The following is a 12,495-nucleotide window of genomic DNA, read 5'->3' as shown; positions in this document are numbered from 1 at the left end:
ATGGATGGGCGAGCGAGCCTGTTTTTACCAGAGGTGCCATTCTGCCATCGCTCATTGGGCATACTTAGTACCGAAATGTCTTCCGATAAATCTGTGCTAAAATAGCAGGTTTGGGGAGCATTTTTAAGTCTTGGGGAACGGCAGAGAAAGCATCAGGACTCCTCCCTTAGCTGTGGATCGGGGCCTCTGCCGCAGCTCTGATGGGAAAGGAAATTCTGCCACTGACCCAGTTCACTGAAACCTTGCATCATATCTAACATGAGAGGAAAGGAGCGAGACGGTAAGCGGGGAGGCCGGCTAAGAAATGGGTTGTCTTAACCAGCGAAAGGGAGGCTGGAGCAAGCATGATTCGGAGGCTTGCTTTTCGTAGGACTGATCGGAAGAAGGTGACCTGTTGTGACGAATGTTTAGTTTAAAAATACAGTGTGCAGGGATTTTCCAACATGTGCTCCCAGCCATAAGAGTGTGACCCTTGCTTGGGGAGTGTAAACTGACCAAGCTTGGGGAGTGTAAATTGTCAGCATGCTAATTTCGTAGCATTTCCAAATTCTGCAACACCCAGAATACTCCCAGGGCCACAGGCATCATTTCCTTTGCTATTTACCAGGCTTTCAGAAGCTGTTGGGAGCTGTCGCTTCTCCCAGTCTCTCCCCCAGGAAAACTCTTGGCTCATTTCTTTGGGAAAACGGTGGCTCCTAACACAGCAGCTGCTCTCCGCTTCGTTCCAGGAGAACGCTCACTTCAGCATCTGCGAGTCACTGATCGCCGCCATCGAGCTGATGAAGTGCAATATGATGAACCGGCAGCTGGAGGAGGACGAGGAAGACAGCGACAAGGAGATCCAGGAGCTGAAACAGAAGATCCGCATCCGGCGGCAGCAGATCAGGACACGGAACCTGCACCCGGCTTACCAGATGGGCTCGGACAGTGAGTGCTCCTGCAGGCGCTGCGGCGTGCCGGGCTCATGGTGGCTTGCAGTGCTGGGATCGAGGCAAGGAAGGCTGCTCTGGGCTTCCCAGAGCAGCATCCTGGGCCAGAGCCAGAGACGCGCATCCTTGACTGGGGGAATGCAAATCCTCGGGCCAGTCCAGCCAAGGAAAGCCCGATTCAGCAAGCAGAAGGGAAGGATGCGAGCGAGGGAGCATTGGATACGCTTGTGTGTCTTGCCACGTGTGAGCTTGACGCGTTACGCTGAAGCGTTCCTGCTTTGGCTTCTTGAAAGTGTGCAGCAGCGCCAGAGAGCTTGCCAAGCAGTCCCTGTGTATTGTGTTTGAGGCCTTTATCTTGGCAGAAGGTGGTGGAATGAATGGGGACAAGTCCAAACATTTTGCAAACAGCCTTAAGCTATATGTCGTTGAGCCCTGAGATCCTCCGCTTCTGGCTTACCTGTGTTTCATCAGGTAAACCATCCTGAGATCCCATATGGATTAAGGACGGTATGTAAATATTTTAAATAAATGCATCATGGGGTATAGGCTGCATCAGTGCTGTAAGAGCGCTGTGTCAGCCACTGGCTTTCCAGCTTGCTTCGACTCCAGAGCATGGAAGTGACCTGAGTTGCCTCGTGCCCCTGAAATAATGATTTGTTTCTAAAGGGCCAAAAATGTACCAAGCTCAGTACAAGGAGTAACAGCAGCACAACTCGTGCCCACAGTTTTATCCTTGAGTAGCCATGACAAAGAAGGGAAAGGGCTGGTGTGGGAACGGGGGAAATGAACTCGATAAATTAATTTATTAAAATGAAGCAAATAAGCTTTTTAGAAATAAGCAGATTTGGGCACCAGATCTGGTCATACACTTTGCTGTTACAGTGACCAGCATGCATGGCAGTGGTTCAGGGAAGTGGTCTCAGATGAGCCCAGCATCCCCAGTTCTCCCTTGCTGCACTGGGGAGCTAAAACGGGGGTCCTGGGGGCCCAGATTTACAAATACATGTTAAGGTGGAGAAGCACCTCATCCAGTCTTCTCTAATGTGGTGTTCACTGGATGTTTTGGACTGTCGCTCCCAGAGCTTCTGACTCTTGGACATGGTGGCTGGGTCTGATGGGAGATGAAGTCCAAAACTGTTGGAAGGTATCATGTTGTGGATGGCTGAGCTAGACAGATTCTGAAAAACTGGAGGCTTGTTGTGAAGATTCTTGCTATATAAGGAACCTCCTAAGCTGTCATTGCTGCTGCTGCTGCTGCTATGATTATGATTATGATTATGATTATTATTTTCTATACTGCCCCATGGCCAAAGCTCTCTGAACCTTTTGCAACAGTCCATAAAAAAAATAAAATAAAAGCAGAGAAATATTTAAGTTTTAAAAGCTAAGTCAAATGACAAAGAATGACTCTGTCAAAATGCCTGGGTTGGAAATCCCTTCAGGCCAGCCCCTGGGTATCCCAGTAAATTTCTGCAGGCCTCTGCGTCACGAGCCATTTTAACCTGGCACCAAAAAGATGACTGGTTTGGCACCAGGGGACTGCAGTGGGGAGGTCGTTCCAGGGATGAGGGGCCCCCACAGAGCAAGCGCTCCCCCTGGTTTCCTCCCTCTGAGCCCCCCTCAGAGGTGGCACTCAGAGGAAGGCCCCCGAGGCTGAGCGTGGTGTCTGGATCGGGTGCGGCTGGGAGAGGCAGCCTGGCAGGTGTTGTGGTCATACGTCATGTGGGGCTTTGTAGGTTGAAACCAGCGCCTTGAATCGTCCCCAGAAGCATACAGGCCGCCAGAGCCGGTCTTTGGTGTTTGGACCTACAAGTGCCGGTTGTACTTCAGGCTGCCCATTCTGCAGTCATTTTCTTGGCTTTGCTGCTGGAAAGCTTCCTTGTGTCACAGCCCTCCTTGCTTTGCCACCGCTCCCCCAGGTCTTATGGCAACTGACAGCGGATCCCACTTCAGCTCCCGGGACTCAACGCGGCTGTCTGACTCGGGCTCTGCAGAAGATGTGGATGAGTATGAGCTCCGAGGTAAGGCAGAGGTTCGAGCAGCACCTCCGACCTTCACCTCTTTATCCAGGCCTGTGAAGCTGCCATGCTCTGGGACTGTTCCCTCCCCTTAGCTGGTGGTGCCCACTCAGGTTGACAGCCGCTCTGCTGCCGAGGGTCTTGGGTAGAAGTCCTTCCCGGCATCACAACGGGGTGTTCCTAGCCATAGAAACCAGGGACTGAACCCCGGGGCCTCCTGCTTCCTAAGCACATTAATCCTTCCCTGACAGGTCTCTGCGTGACTGTCTTTGCTCACTGCACTGTTGGTTACAAATCGCCCTCATCAGATCCTTCAGAACTCACACAGTAGGAAGTGCAGGGCTTGGAAGACGTCTGTGTGGCAAAACCGCGGGCTGCTGAAGCTAGCGAGGGTGTACATTTTAAGAGCTGGGAACATGGGGGTGTTCCTTCCCAGTCGGAAAATGTCGGAGAGCCAGCATCCTGTCCCTCCCCCTGCCACAGCCCCCCACTGGAGCCTGCTAGGGGGTTGAAGTAGGTGACTCTAGGCGTGTGAAGCAGAGATTCCCTTTGTGCATCCCAGCCCAGTTCTGGCCCAAGGAAGGCACGGCAGAGAAAGCAGCCCGGGAAACGGCCCTCTGCCAGGCGGGCTGCATCGTTTGTGTCTTGCCCGGCCCCTGTGGATGCTTCCCAGGCAAGCTGCTTCCCCAGTCGAAGCGGTGGGGAGCGCTCTCTCGGATCGGGGCTGCCCGTCTTTCCACCGCTTGCTCTCAGCCTCTGACACGGTGTGCCCAGAGCAGAAGAGCGAGTCGAACGTTACAGCGCATCCGTGTGTGCGCGCGCACTGCGAGGGTCCAGAGGGCGTCTGAAGCACCGCGGCAGCCTCTGCCCAGGAGCCCCCGGCCCTTTTGTCCCGATCTGCTCAGTCCCGTCCCTGCCGCCAAGGACCGGCGCTGTTCCTCTGGCATAGCGAGATCCGCCTGCTTGACTCAGTTCCTCTGCCGTTCCGTCCTTCAGTTGAGCGCGCAGGGGGTGCACGGAAGCGTCGTGTAGCAAAATTCAGCGCTGTGTCATCCTGCCCATTCCGTGGCAGCTGGACTGAAACCTTCAACTCCCTTGCCGGCAAAGGACCATATGCAGCCGTCCCAAGAGGCGCCAAGACCCCAAGGGCAGCTTGTGGGAGGGAGGGAGGCAGTGCTCAGAATACAGTGGCTTGGCAAGAGGGAGGGGGAAAGGATCGCGAGCTTAGGATGAGTGGCATTCCCTCACCCCCCGTTCAGGGGTTCTGACCCATATTCTGCGGAACTGGGCAGCTGAGCGAAAGCCGCTCAGGGGTTCCTTGGTGAAAGCCCTCTGTACCCATCTTCCCCAGCTACATGTAGCCACCAGGGGCTGCTGGTTGCATCCTGGAGGGCGCTTTATTCCAGCGGGCTCATGCGTCGGAGCCGGGTGCCGTGGCATCGCCCGCCACGTGGAAGGGCCCTTGTGGCAGGCCTGGCAAGGTGGAAAGGCCTCCCCGGTGCGGGAAGCTTGCCCGCCCCGCCAGCCTGCCCCGAGGGGCCCTGTGCCGCGGGGAGCCTCCCCTGCCCTGCCCATGTTCGTGTGCGGACCCCCTCCTCCCTCCTGCTGACGTGCCCTGTTTTGTCATCACCGTATCATGCAGATGGTAACGATGGATCTAACCTGATTCAAATGTCCAAGAGTGGTCTCTCCGTCTCAATGGCTTCCCTGTTCTCAGGTAGTGACCTCACTCTCATGCGTATCCCTGTGCGTGTCCGTCGGTCTGTGTGTCCGCCAAGCACCGCCCTTCGGCCTTCCCCAGGGACGTGCCGCCTGCCGCCCGGGTTGGTGTGGCAGCCACGCGTCCCTTGGGCTCTCCTCCTCCCTCTGCGGACGCTTGCGCGCTCCCGCAGGGCTGCAGGGAGGCGCGGAGCCTTCCGTGCGAGGGACCGCGCACACGCACGCGCCCCATGGGGAGACTGCACGAAGCCCATCCTTGCGGCAACTGTTTTTAAACTTTGCCGTGTGTGTGGTGGGCATGAACGTGGAGAGCACGGTGCACCTGGGGATGGATTTAGGCACGACGGCTGCTTTAACCAAGGTTGCCTGAAGGGTGCAATTCTGGGTAAATTTTAACCAAAAGAGTCTCGTCCGTCCATCCCTCCTTCCTTCCTTCCACTTCCATAGTGCCCCATTGCCAGAGGCTGTCTGGGTGGTTTGCCAAGTTGAAAAGCAGTAAAATCACCATATTTCAATAAAACAATAAAACCAGCTGCAACAACAACCCACAGCAACTATAATCAAATAACACATGACACAGCAGCGATAGCGATACGAATAATGTTAAAACCAACAATTATCTATTAAAATACCTGGTAAATAGAAAGGTTTTTCACCTGGCAACAAACCGAAAAAAGAGATGATCCCAAGTGTACCTCTTTGTGGAGCATGTTCCACAGATGGGGTGCCACTACCGAACGGGCCCTTCTCCTGGTCAGAAGCCCCCTTACTTCTTCCAACTTTCTTCAGCCTGATGGTTTTAGGACATTTTCCGTCTAAACAGACTTAGGATCGCACCTTAAACTGCTTTGCTAAGCCATTGTAAACTTACTTCTTTTCACACGATTATTTTCCCATGGGCAAGTAACTGGCTTTGTAAACTTTCTGTCCTAATTCCACTGTAGTTGTGTTTGTTTGCTGCAGTTTTAGGACTCTTACGGTGCAGTCCTGTCTTTGTTTAGAGAGGAGAAAGTTCTACACCTTCTGGAATGCCATAGCTAGACATGCGTAGGATTGCGCCTTTAGCGGCGCATTGGTGGTAGATGGAATAAGCTCCCATTACACGGTAGGAGGACGAGCAGTTTATACCTAGCCAGACCTTTTGGCTCTCAGAGAATTAGCATGCAGGTTCCGACTGAGGGCCCATTCAGCCCCACATCTCTTCTTCTAATGTGGGACCATCCAGGTGCCCTTGGGAAGCGGACAAGTGGGACAGGTTCCCTTGTCGATTCCCTTATCGCAAGTCCACCGCATCCATCCGTCAATGGCTCTTTGAAACAAAGGAAGCTGCCCTGGCCATTTGGACTCCCAGCCGTCAGCATCCCGTCTTCCATCAAGTTATTGAGCTAGTTGGTTTTAACAACCCTTATTCTAACGGCCATCACAGAGAGTTGTGGGGCACTCGGAGAGGAAATGTGCAGCTTAAATGGGGGATAAGCATCTTCATCCTCGGGGCAGGGCGAAGTGGGGTGCCATCCCTCACAGGTTCTTCACCCCTTTAGGCCTAGCAGCTTTAAATCAAGCTCTCACCGCCCTGTTGAAGCACCCCATGTGAGCGGTGCTGAGAGGGGGCAGAATCTGAGCCCGCACAGGGTGGGATGAAGCAGGGCCCTGAGCTCGCAGGAGGTCTGTCCCTGCGGTAGAGCCGTTCCCTCGAAGAACAGCGGGTGTTTTGTCCTGAGGTGGCTTCACCACAACTAATTTCTTCCTCCCCCCTCCCCGCCCCCCCGTGCCGCGACTTAGATGCAGACATCAAGAGGCATGCCGCTCCCAGCAAGAAGTCCATGCACTCCGCTAGCTTCACGTACGTATCGGGAAGGGTCGCCCCGTCTCGCTCTGCTGCCGCCCAGGCGGGAAGCTGGGCAGGCGGGAGAAGGGGCAGGCTGGGGAACGGACGCGTCGGTCTGGTTAGCGTCTAGGCGGGCTCCCCGGTCGCTGATGAGTCTGGCAGCCGCGGGTGCCACAGCGGAAGCAGGATCTGGGCCGGCTGGGAGCCGTTACTGGTCGGCTCAGGTCCAAGACGTGGCAGGGATGTCAGCGTTTGTCTCGGGACCGGCTTCTGAGGGTGAATGAATTGGGAAGGCCGGATCCGGGGTCAGATTCTCGAGACTCCAGGCTCGCCGGTGCCGCAGTTCTTGGGCCCGAGGGTGGCCGTTAGGGCAGGCGCAGAGCAAGGGCCGGGCACGGGTGTCAGCGTGGCGAATGTCCGGGGACGTCCTGTGGGGCTGGCAGCACGGTGGTCCTCAGGGACGGGAGGAGGCCCAGCCAACGCGAGCACGAGATGGGCAGCCCCGGAGCCCGGGCTCCACTGATTACTTACGGACTGCCGGCAGCATTTGCGGCACCCTCACGGAGGCAAGGAAGCCCGTCCTGCCTGGAGAAGCTGGCAGCCCAAATTTAAATCGGGGAGTGGGAGGCGGGGGACGGAGAGGTGGCGGCAGGAGGGGTGCCAGGTGTGCCTGGCCTTTGCTTCAGTAGGGCAGGTGGGCACCTTGTGGCCCTAACGAGCCTAATCTCGGAGGCCCTCTGCAGCGGAGGGATCCAGGTCTTTGGGAGGAGCAACATGTGATCCCCTGCTCCCCCAGGAGCAGGAAGGAAGAGACTCGGGGGCCCCTGCCCTGCGGTTGCTGCCTGCAAGGGCTTTGCCCGAAGAGGCCGCAGCCCTCGGTGAAGGACAGGTTTCCTGGCCCCGCCAGAGTTCAGCCCTCGGGCGTCGTGCACCAGGGGGGCCCCGAGCGGGGTGGCCACGTCCAGGAGCTCTTGGCCGCGGCGCTGACTGCGCACCCGCCTCTGCCGCTCTGTCTCGCAGCGCCCACTCCTTCCTGCACTCGAACTCCGCGGAGGCCGTGGCCATGGGCTTGCTGAAGCAGTTTGAGGGGATGCAGCTGCCGGCGGCCTCGGAGCTGGAGTGGCTCGTGCCCGAGCGCGACGCACCGCAGAAGGTGAGTCTCGGCACGTGGCTCGAGCGGCGGGCCGGAGCGCAGCACCACCTGCCCTGGGCAGGGGAGCAGCACCACTACGCCAGGGGCCGCTTGGCCTCGCTTCTCCGCGGTGCTGGTTGTGGGGAAGGGCCGCTGCTGCAAAGAGCGGCAAAAGCTTGGCGTCCCGGGTGTTGCGGTTCGGAACAAGACGAAGGGGAACAGCCAAGGGGAGTGGCCCCGGTGCTGCACGGGGCCAGGCCAGCACCGGCTCAGGCTAAGGCTGGAGAGCTGCGTCCGCCCAGCGTGTGGGAAACACCCGGTTGTGTGCTGATCGCCGCCTCCCCGCACTGGGATGCATGGGGAGGGGCGGGAGCCCGGTCGCCAAGGGAATGGAGCAGCATGGAGCATGCCCGGCTTGGAAGGCGTGTTGGAGGCCCTGCCAGGAGATGCCACAGTGTGCTGGCGGTGGCCCGCGTCCCGGTGTGAAGGGTAGCCCTCCACCCCTTCGAGGCCGTAGCCGGGGGTCAGTGCGGCAGCCTCCAGATTCTGGGAGGGAAGAGCAATTCACAGCACGATGCGCTTCCCTGGGTTGTAGAATCCTTGCGTGGCTTTCAAAAATAGTTGGAGAGGTCTGTATCGGCAGTGCTGGCCGAGGCATGCTGGAGTCGGAGTCCTGTACCCCAAAGAGCACACTGCCTTCTTCCACACATTGACATGGTGCAGCGTCTTCTGGAAGGCTCTCAGGCGCAAGCCTCAGTGCAACGGGCCGGAGAGTCTGTGTGTGAACAGGGCTGGCGGAGATCCAGGTCCTGGTCCCCACTTGGCCACGCAGCTCCTTGCGCGTGTTGGGCCAGTCGCTGGCTCTCAGCGCAACCCACCTCACGGGGTCACCCGAGGCTGAAATAGGAGGAAGACGACCATGTGAGCTGCCTTGGGTTCCCCGTCAGAAACAAGGCAGGATAGAAATGTGATCGATCGATCAATCAATCAGTGAGTAGTACCATGCTTTCTTCAGCTGAGTTGGTGTTCAATAGACCGGATTGTGCTCTAGAACTCTCTCCCACTTTTGCTCTTCTTACGTGCCGGCAAGTCATCTCCGACTTTAGGTGACCCCGTGAATGAAAGCCCTTGGAGGAATCTTGCCCAGGACCGCTCCGTTCGGCTCTTCCAAGCCCAGGGCTGCGGCTTCCTCGATGGAGTCCATCGCTCTCATATTTGGTCTTCCCTGTCGTCTCCGGTCTTCAACTTTCACTAACATGATTGCCTTCCCCAGGGAATCTGGCCTTCCCATGATGTGCCTGAAGTCTGACAACCTCCGCGTTGTCCTTTTGCTTTGAGGGAAAGCTCTGCCTTGCTTTGATCCAGGGCCCCCGGCTTGTCTTTCTGTCGGTCCAGGGAATGCACAGAGCTCTCCTCCAGCACCGTGTTCTCTTCCCTGCCAGGTTTTTTTCCTCCCTCGCTTAGCCACCCAAAATCTGGTGATTACCTCGCCTGTTCGCTTGGCAGGGCCCCCCTGTGTGATTCTCTTTCTGTTGGCATAATAATGCTTTGGCAGATGTGCCGACCCTTCTCTGAGCTCTGTGATCCTGAGACGCCACTGGGCTCTTTGTAGGTTTACCTGAGCCGGATCTGTTACTCAGAAGAATTCTCCAGGGCAGGATCTTTACATTCAAAGTTGTGTCTTTTGCACCAGCCTTCAGTTGGCAGCTCTTTTTATAGCTTTATTTTTTATCTTATCTATTTATTTATTGAAAGTTTTTATATGCCATGCAATACTAAGGTCTCTGGCTGGCTTAGAAAAAACAAAAAACAAACAAAAAACCCCAACCACATGCAACACACAACACGCTACATCTGACCATCAATGATAAAATCAAAGATAAAATCAATTAAATGTTAAAATATTGGGAAAATAAAAAGGCCTTTGCCTGACGCCTAAAAGAATAAAGCGACGGCGCCAAGCGAACCTCCCTGGGGAGCATGTTCCACAGTCAGGGTGCCACCACTGAAAAGGCCCTTCTCCAGGTAGCTGCCCTCCTAATCTCCTTCAAAGAGGGCTCCTGGAGAAGGGCCTCTGTCTCAGATCTAAGGGGCAGTCGGGCAGGCAGGCGGGTGGGCACCCCCACCCCCACGCACATATATATTTGCTGTTTGGGGCGGGCACCCCCACCCCCACGCACATATATATTTGCTGTTTGGGGCGGGCACACACACACACACATATATATATATAAGCTCTGTGGTTTATTCATTTATTTATATCCTGCCTCGTTTCCTTTGAAGGAACTCAAGACGGCTTTTTCCCCTCTCCATCTTATCCTAACACCAACAGCCCTGTGAAGTAGCTTGTGCTGAAAGTCTGAGACTGGCCCAAAGTCACCCAGTCGTCTCCACGGCTCACTGGGGATTTGGGCCCGGATCGCCCGAGTCCCAGTCCTGCACCCTTAGCCACTCCGCCACGCTGCCTGTCTGGGAACAAGCGAGGCCCCTGCAGCGCGCCTCACGCCTGCCCACCCTCACCTGCCGGGGCCGTGTCTGGAAACCTGGAGGTGGCCTTGCATGGGGCCGTTCCAGGCACGCCTGCCACCTGGAACGCTGGGGTCCTGGCCGCCACGTAGGAACACGGCCGCCTGAAGCTGCTCCCCGGTTGTGTGAGGGCGGCTTGCTGCCACCAGGAGCTTGGGTGTTTTGTTCGGGGAGCCCCCCTGATCGCTCGTTTGCTGTTGGCTTTCAGCGCCCTGGACTGTCCCTTACAAAGCTTTTTAAGCGGCCCAAGTGGTATAAGAAAAGACAGCTTTCCAAAAAGCTGCTGCTGGTATGTTCCAACGGGCGGCGTGGCCCGCGAGTGTGTGCTCGCCTTGTGCTCTAACCACTTGCTGAACTGCCGCCTCAGCTGCGCTCCCTTGGCAGAGCAGTTTTTCGAAGGGCAGAGCAAGCCCCGCTGCAGCAGCCGGCTGGAGACCCGGTTTGCAAGCAGGGCTCTTGGCACCCGATGCCAGAAGTCTGCCAGTGGCAGCCCGCCCAGTGTGAATCATGCAATTAACCGTCACGCAAACGTGTGCCTTCAGATTGCATGCTTTGGCCTGCATCTCTTACTCTTTAAAAGCTTGAGAGGCGATTCGGTGCTTGTGTGATCACGCTAGAAATCATATAGAATTTTCTGCCAGCCTGGTTGTAAAGAGAAATAAGATAAGGGTGCGCTCACATGGATCATTTCCCCCTGGTGTATGAAATAATTCCTAAATTTTGCTTCCCCACCCCACGAGCAGCAGTAAATCAATGCCAAATTATTGCCGTAAGTAGTTAAGCGGGGTGCTTTCCAGCTGTACCAGAACTGTTCCCTCTTCCCCTTCCTGAAGGCCTGAAATAGGAAGGAGCAAAATCGGTCTGATTAGACGTGCCTTTGAAAGAACCTCTGAGCCACTCGCATGCTGAGTGCGAATGCTGCAGGTGCGTGTTTCGTCACTGGCTCCGTCTCGCTTTCCTCTTGCAGCTGCTGCCCATCCCGGATTCCGTGCCCATCTCGCCTGACGATGGAGAACACGCAGACATCTACAAGCTTCGCATCCGGGTTCGAGGGAACCTGGAGTGGGCGCCGCCACGGCCCCAGATCATCTTCAACATCCACCCAGCTCCGACGTAAGGGGCCGAGCTGTTTCCGGTCTGCAGTGTCTCCTGCCCCGGGATGTCCGTTCGCACTCTCACTAGATGCTGCTCACACCTCCTTGCAAGGGCTGAATGCTTGGGATTCGGCCCATAATCTTCCTCCTTGGGAACGCAGGAAGGTGTTTTGCAGTGAATCAGAGCAGTAGCTTCATCTAGCTGAGTGCTTTCTACATGGACTGGGAGGGACTCTGCCAGCTTCCAGGCAGGGCTTTTCACCAGTCCTTCCTAGAGATGCCAGGCACCAAAAACGGAGCCTTCTGGGTGCAAAGCGGATGCTCTACGGTCCCCCGTCTTTGGGAAGGGCCATTCTAGGCAGCTTAGCCACAATCTCCCAGCCCAAAGTACGGAGAGCCTTTGTTCTGCCTCCTGCCCTGCCTTTGTGGTGCCACTCAGACCTTTTCTCAGGAAGCGACTGGTTCCCATTCAGGCCCCGTTACGGGACTGGTTCTTGGAGAAAGAACACCAGGTGCTGCCTGTTCGCCCTCCCACTGCTCCAGCCTCTGTTCCGCCCCCCCCAAAGTGGACTTGGCGGCTCCCACAAAACGTGCAGCGTTTATCTCAGTGGTGCCAGGAGCATCATCAGGCCCGCAACAAGGGCCCCTCTCGGTTTCAGTTTCCTTGTACCAGTTTCCTTGGTCGCCCACACTTCTTTCCTGGCTGGAACTTGTTTGAGTGAGCGGTTTATTTATCTATTTCCTTTCGATACCTTGATTTTGCATTGCTGCAGGAGGAAGGTGGCCGTGGCTAAGCAGAACTACCGCTGTGCGGGTTGCGGCATCCGGACAGACCCAGGTGAGGCTGACGTGCAGGAGTCCTAGAGACCCACCGTTCCCTCAGGACCTTTGAGTCAAAGAGTATGGGTCTAATCCAGCCGTCCTCATTTTGGTGTCCCCCATGCTGTGCGTGTATTTTTAAAAATTGCCATCCACTGCTTGAAAAAGGAAAGCGGAATATAATTTAGTGACTATCTTAGAAGCATTTCAGAGCTTGAGCAAGCAGGGACTAATGACATTTTCCATGCATTTACAGGCAGACCTTGAGTGACAAACATCTGAATTACGAACAGCCCATACTTAGGAACTGCCATAAAGCCTATTCATTTTTTAAAATTACTGTGGAAAATTGTCATCACCATAGAGAGAGAGGAAACAAGAGGGGAGGGAGAGAAAGCCTTCACAGCCTCACCATAGAGAGAGAGGGAGA

The 12,495-nt window shown here is 55.8% G+C and overlaps 1 protein-coding gene across 5 annotated transcripts in view; it reads left to right on the top strand.

Annotated features, from left to right (window-relative positions):
• The window catches only part of RUBCN (rubicon autophagy regulator), a 56,970-nt gene that overhangs the window by 33,351 nt on the left and 11,124 nt on the right, over window positions 1-12,495 (top strand). For 3 of the 5 annotated variants that reach the window (XR_006417209.1, XM_044456195.1, XM_044456194.1), the window contains 8 exons: window positions 729-927; window positions 2,849-2,950; window positions 4,590-4,664; window positions 6,449-6,509; window positions 7,515-7,647; window positions 10,361-10,441; window positions 11,120-11,265; window positions 12,020-12,084. Coding sequence is in view for 4 of the 5 variants with exons in the window: in XM_044456195.1 (XP_044312130.1) it covers window positions 729-927; window positions 2,849-2,950; window positions 4,590-4,664; window positions 6,449-6,509; window positions 7,515-7,647; window positions 10,361-10,441; window positions 11,120-11,265; window positions 12,020-12,084 (862 nt within the window). In the remaining variant the exon portion in view is untranslated. The remainder of the gene's footprint in view (window positions 1-728; window positions 928-2,848; window positions 2,951-4,589; window positions 4,665-6,448; window positions 6,510-7,514; window positions 7,648-10,360; window positions 10,442-11,119; window positions 11,266-12,019; window positions 12,085-12,495) is intronic. The other 2 variants (XM_044456197.1, XM_044456196.1) reach the window with 1 other exon arrangement.

Source organism: Varanus komodoensis, unplaced genomic scaffold (assembly GCF_004798865.1).
Source record: "Varanus komodoensis strain SLA01 unplaced genomic scaffold, ASM479886v1 scaffold82, whole genome shotgun sequence".
Taxonomy (NCBI): domain Eukaryota; kingdom Metazoa; phylum Chordata; class Lepidosauria; order Squamata; family Varanidae; genus Varanus; species Varanus komodoensis.
This window is presented reverse-complemented; position numbering and strand designations above follow the sequence as displayed.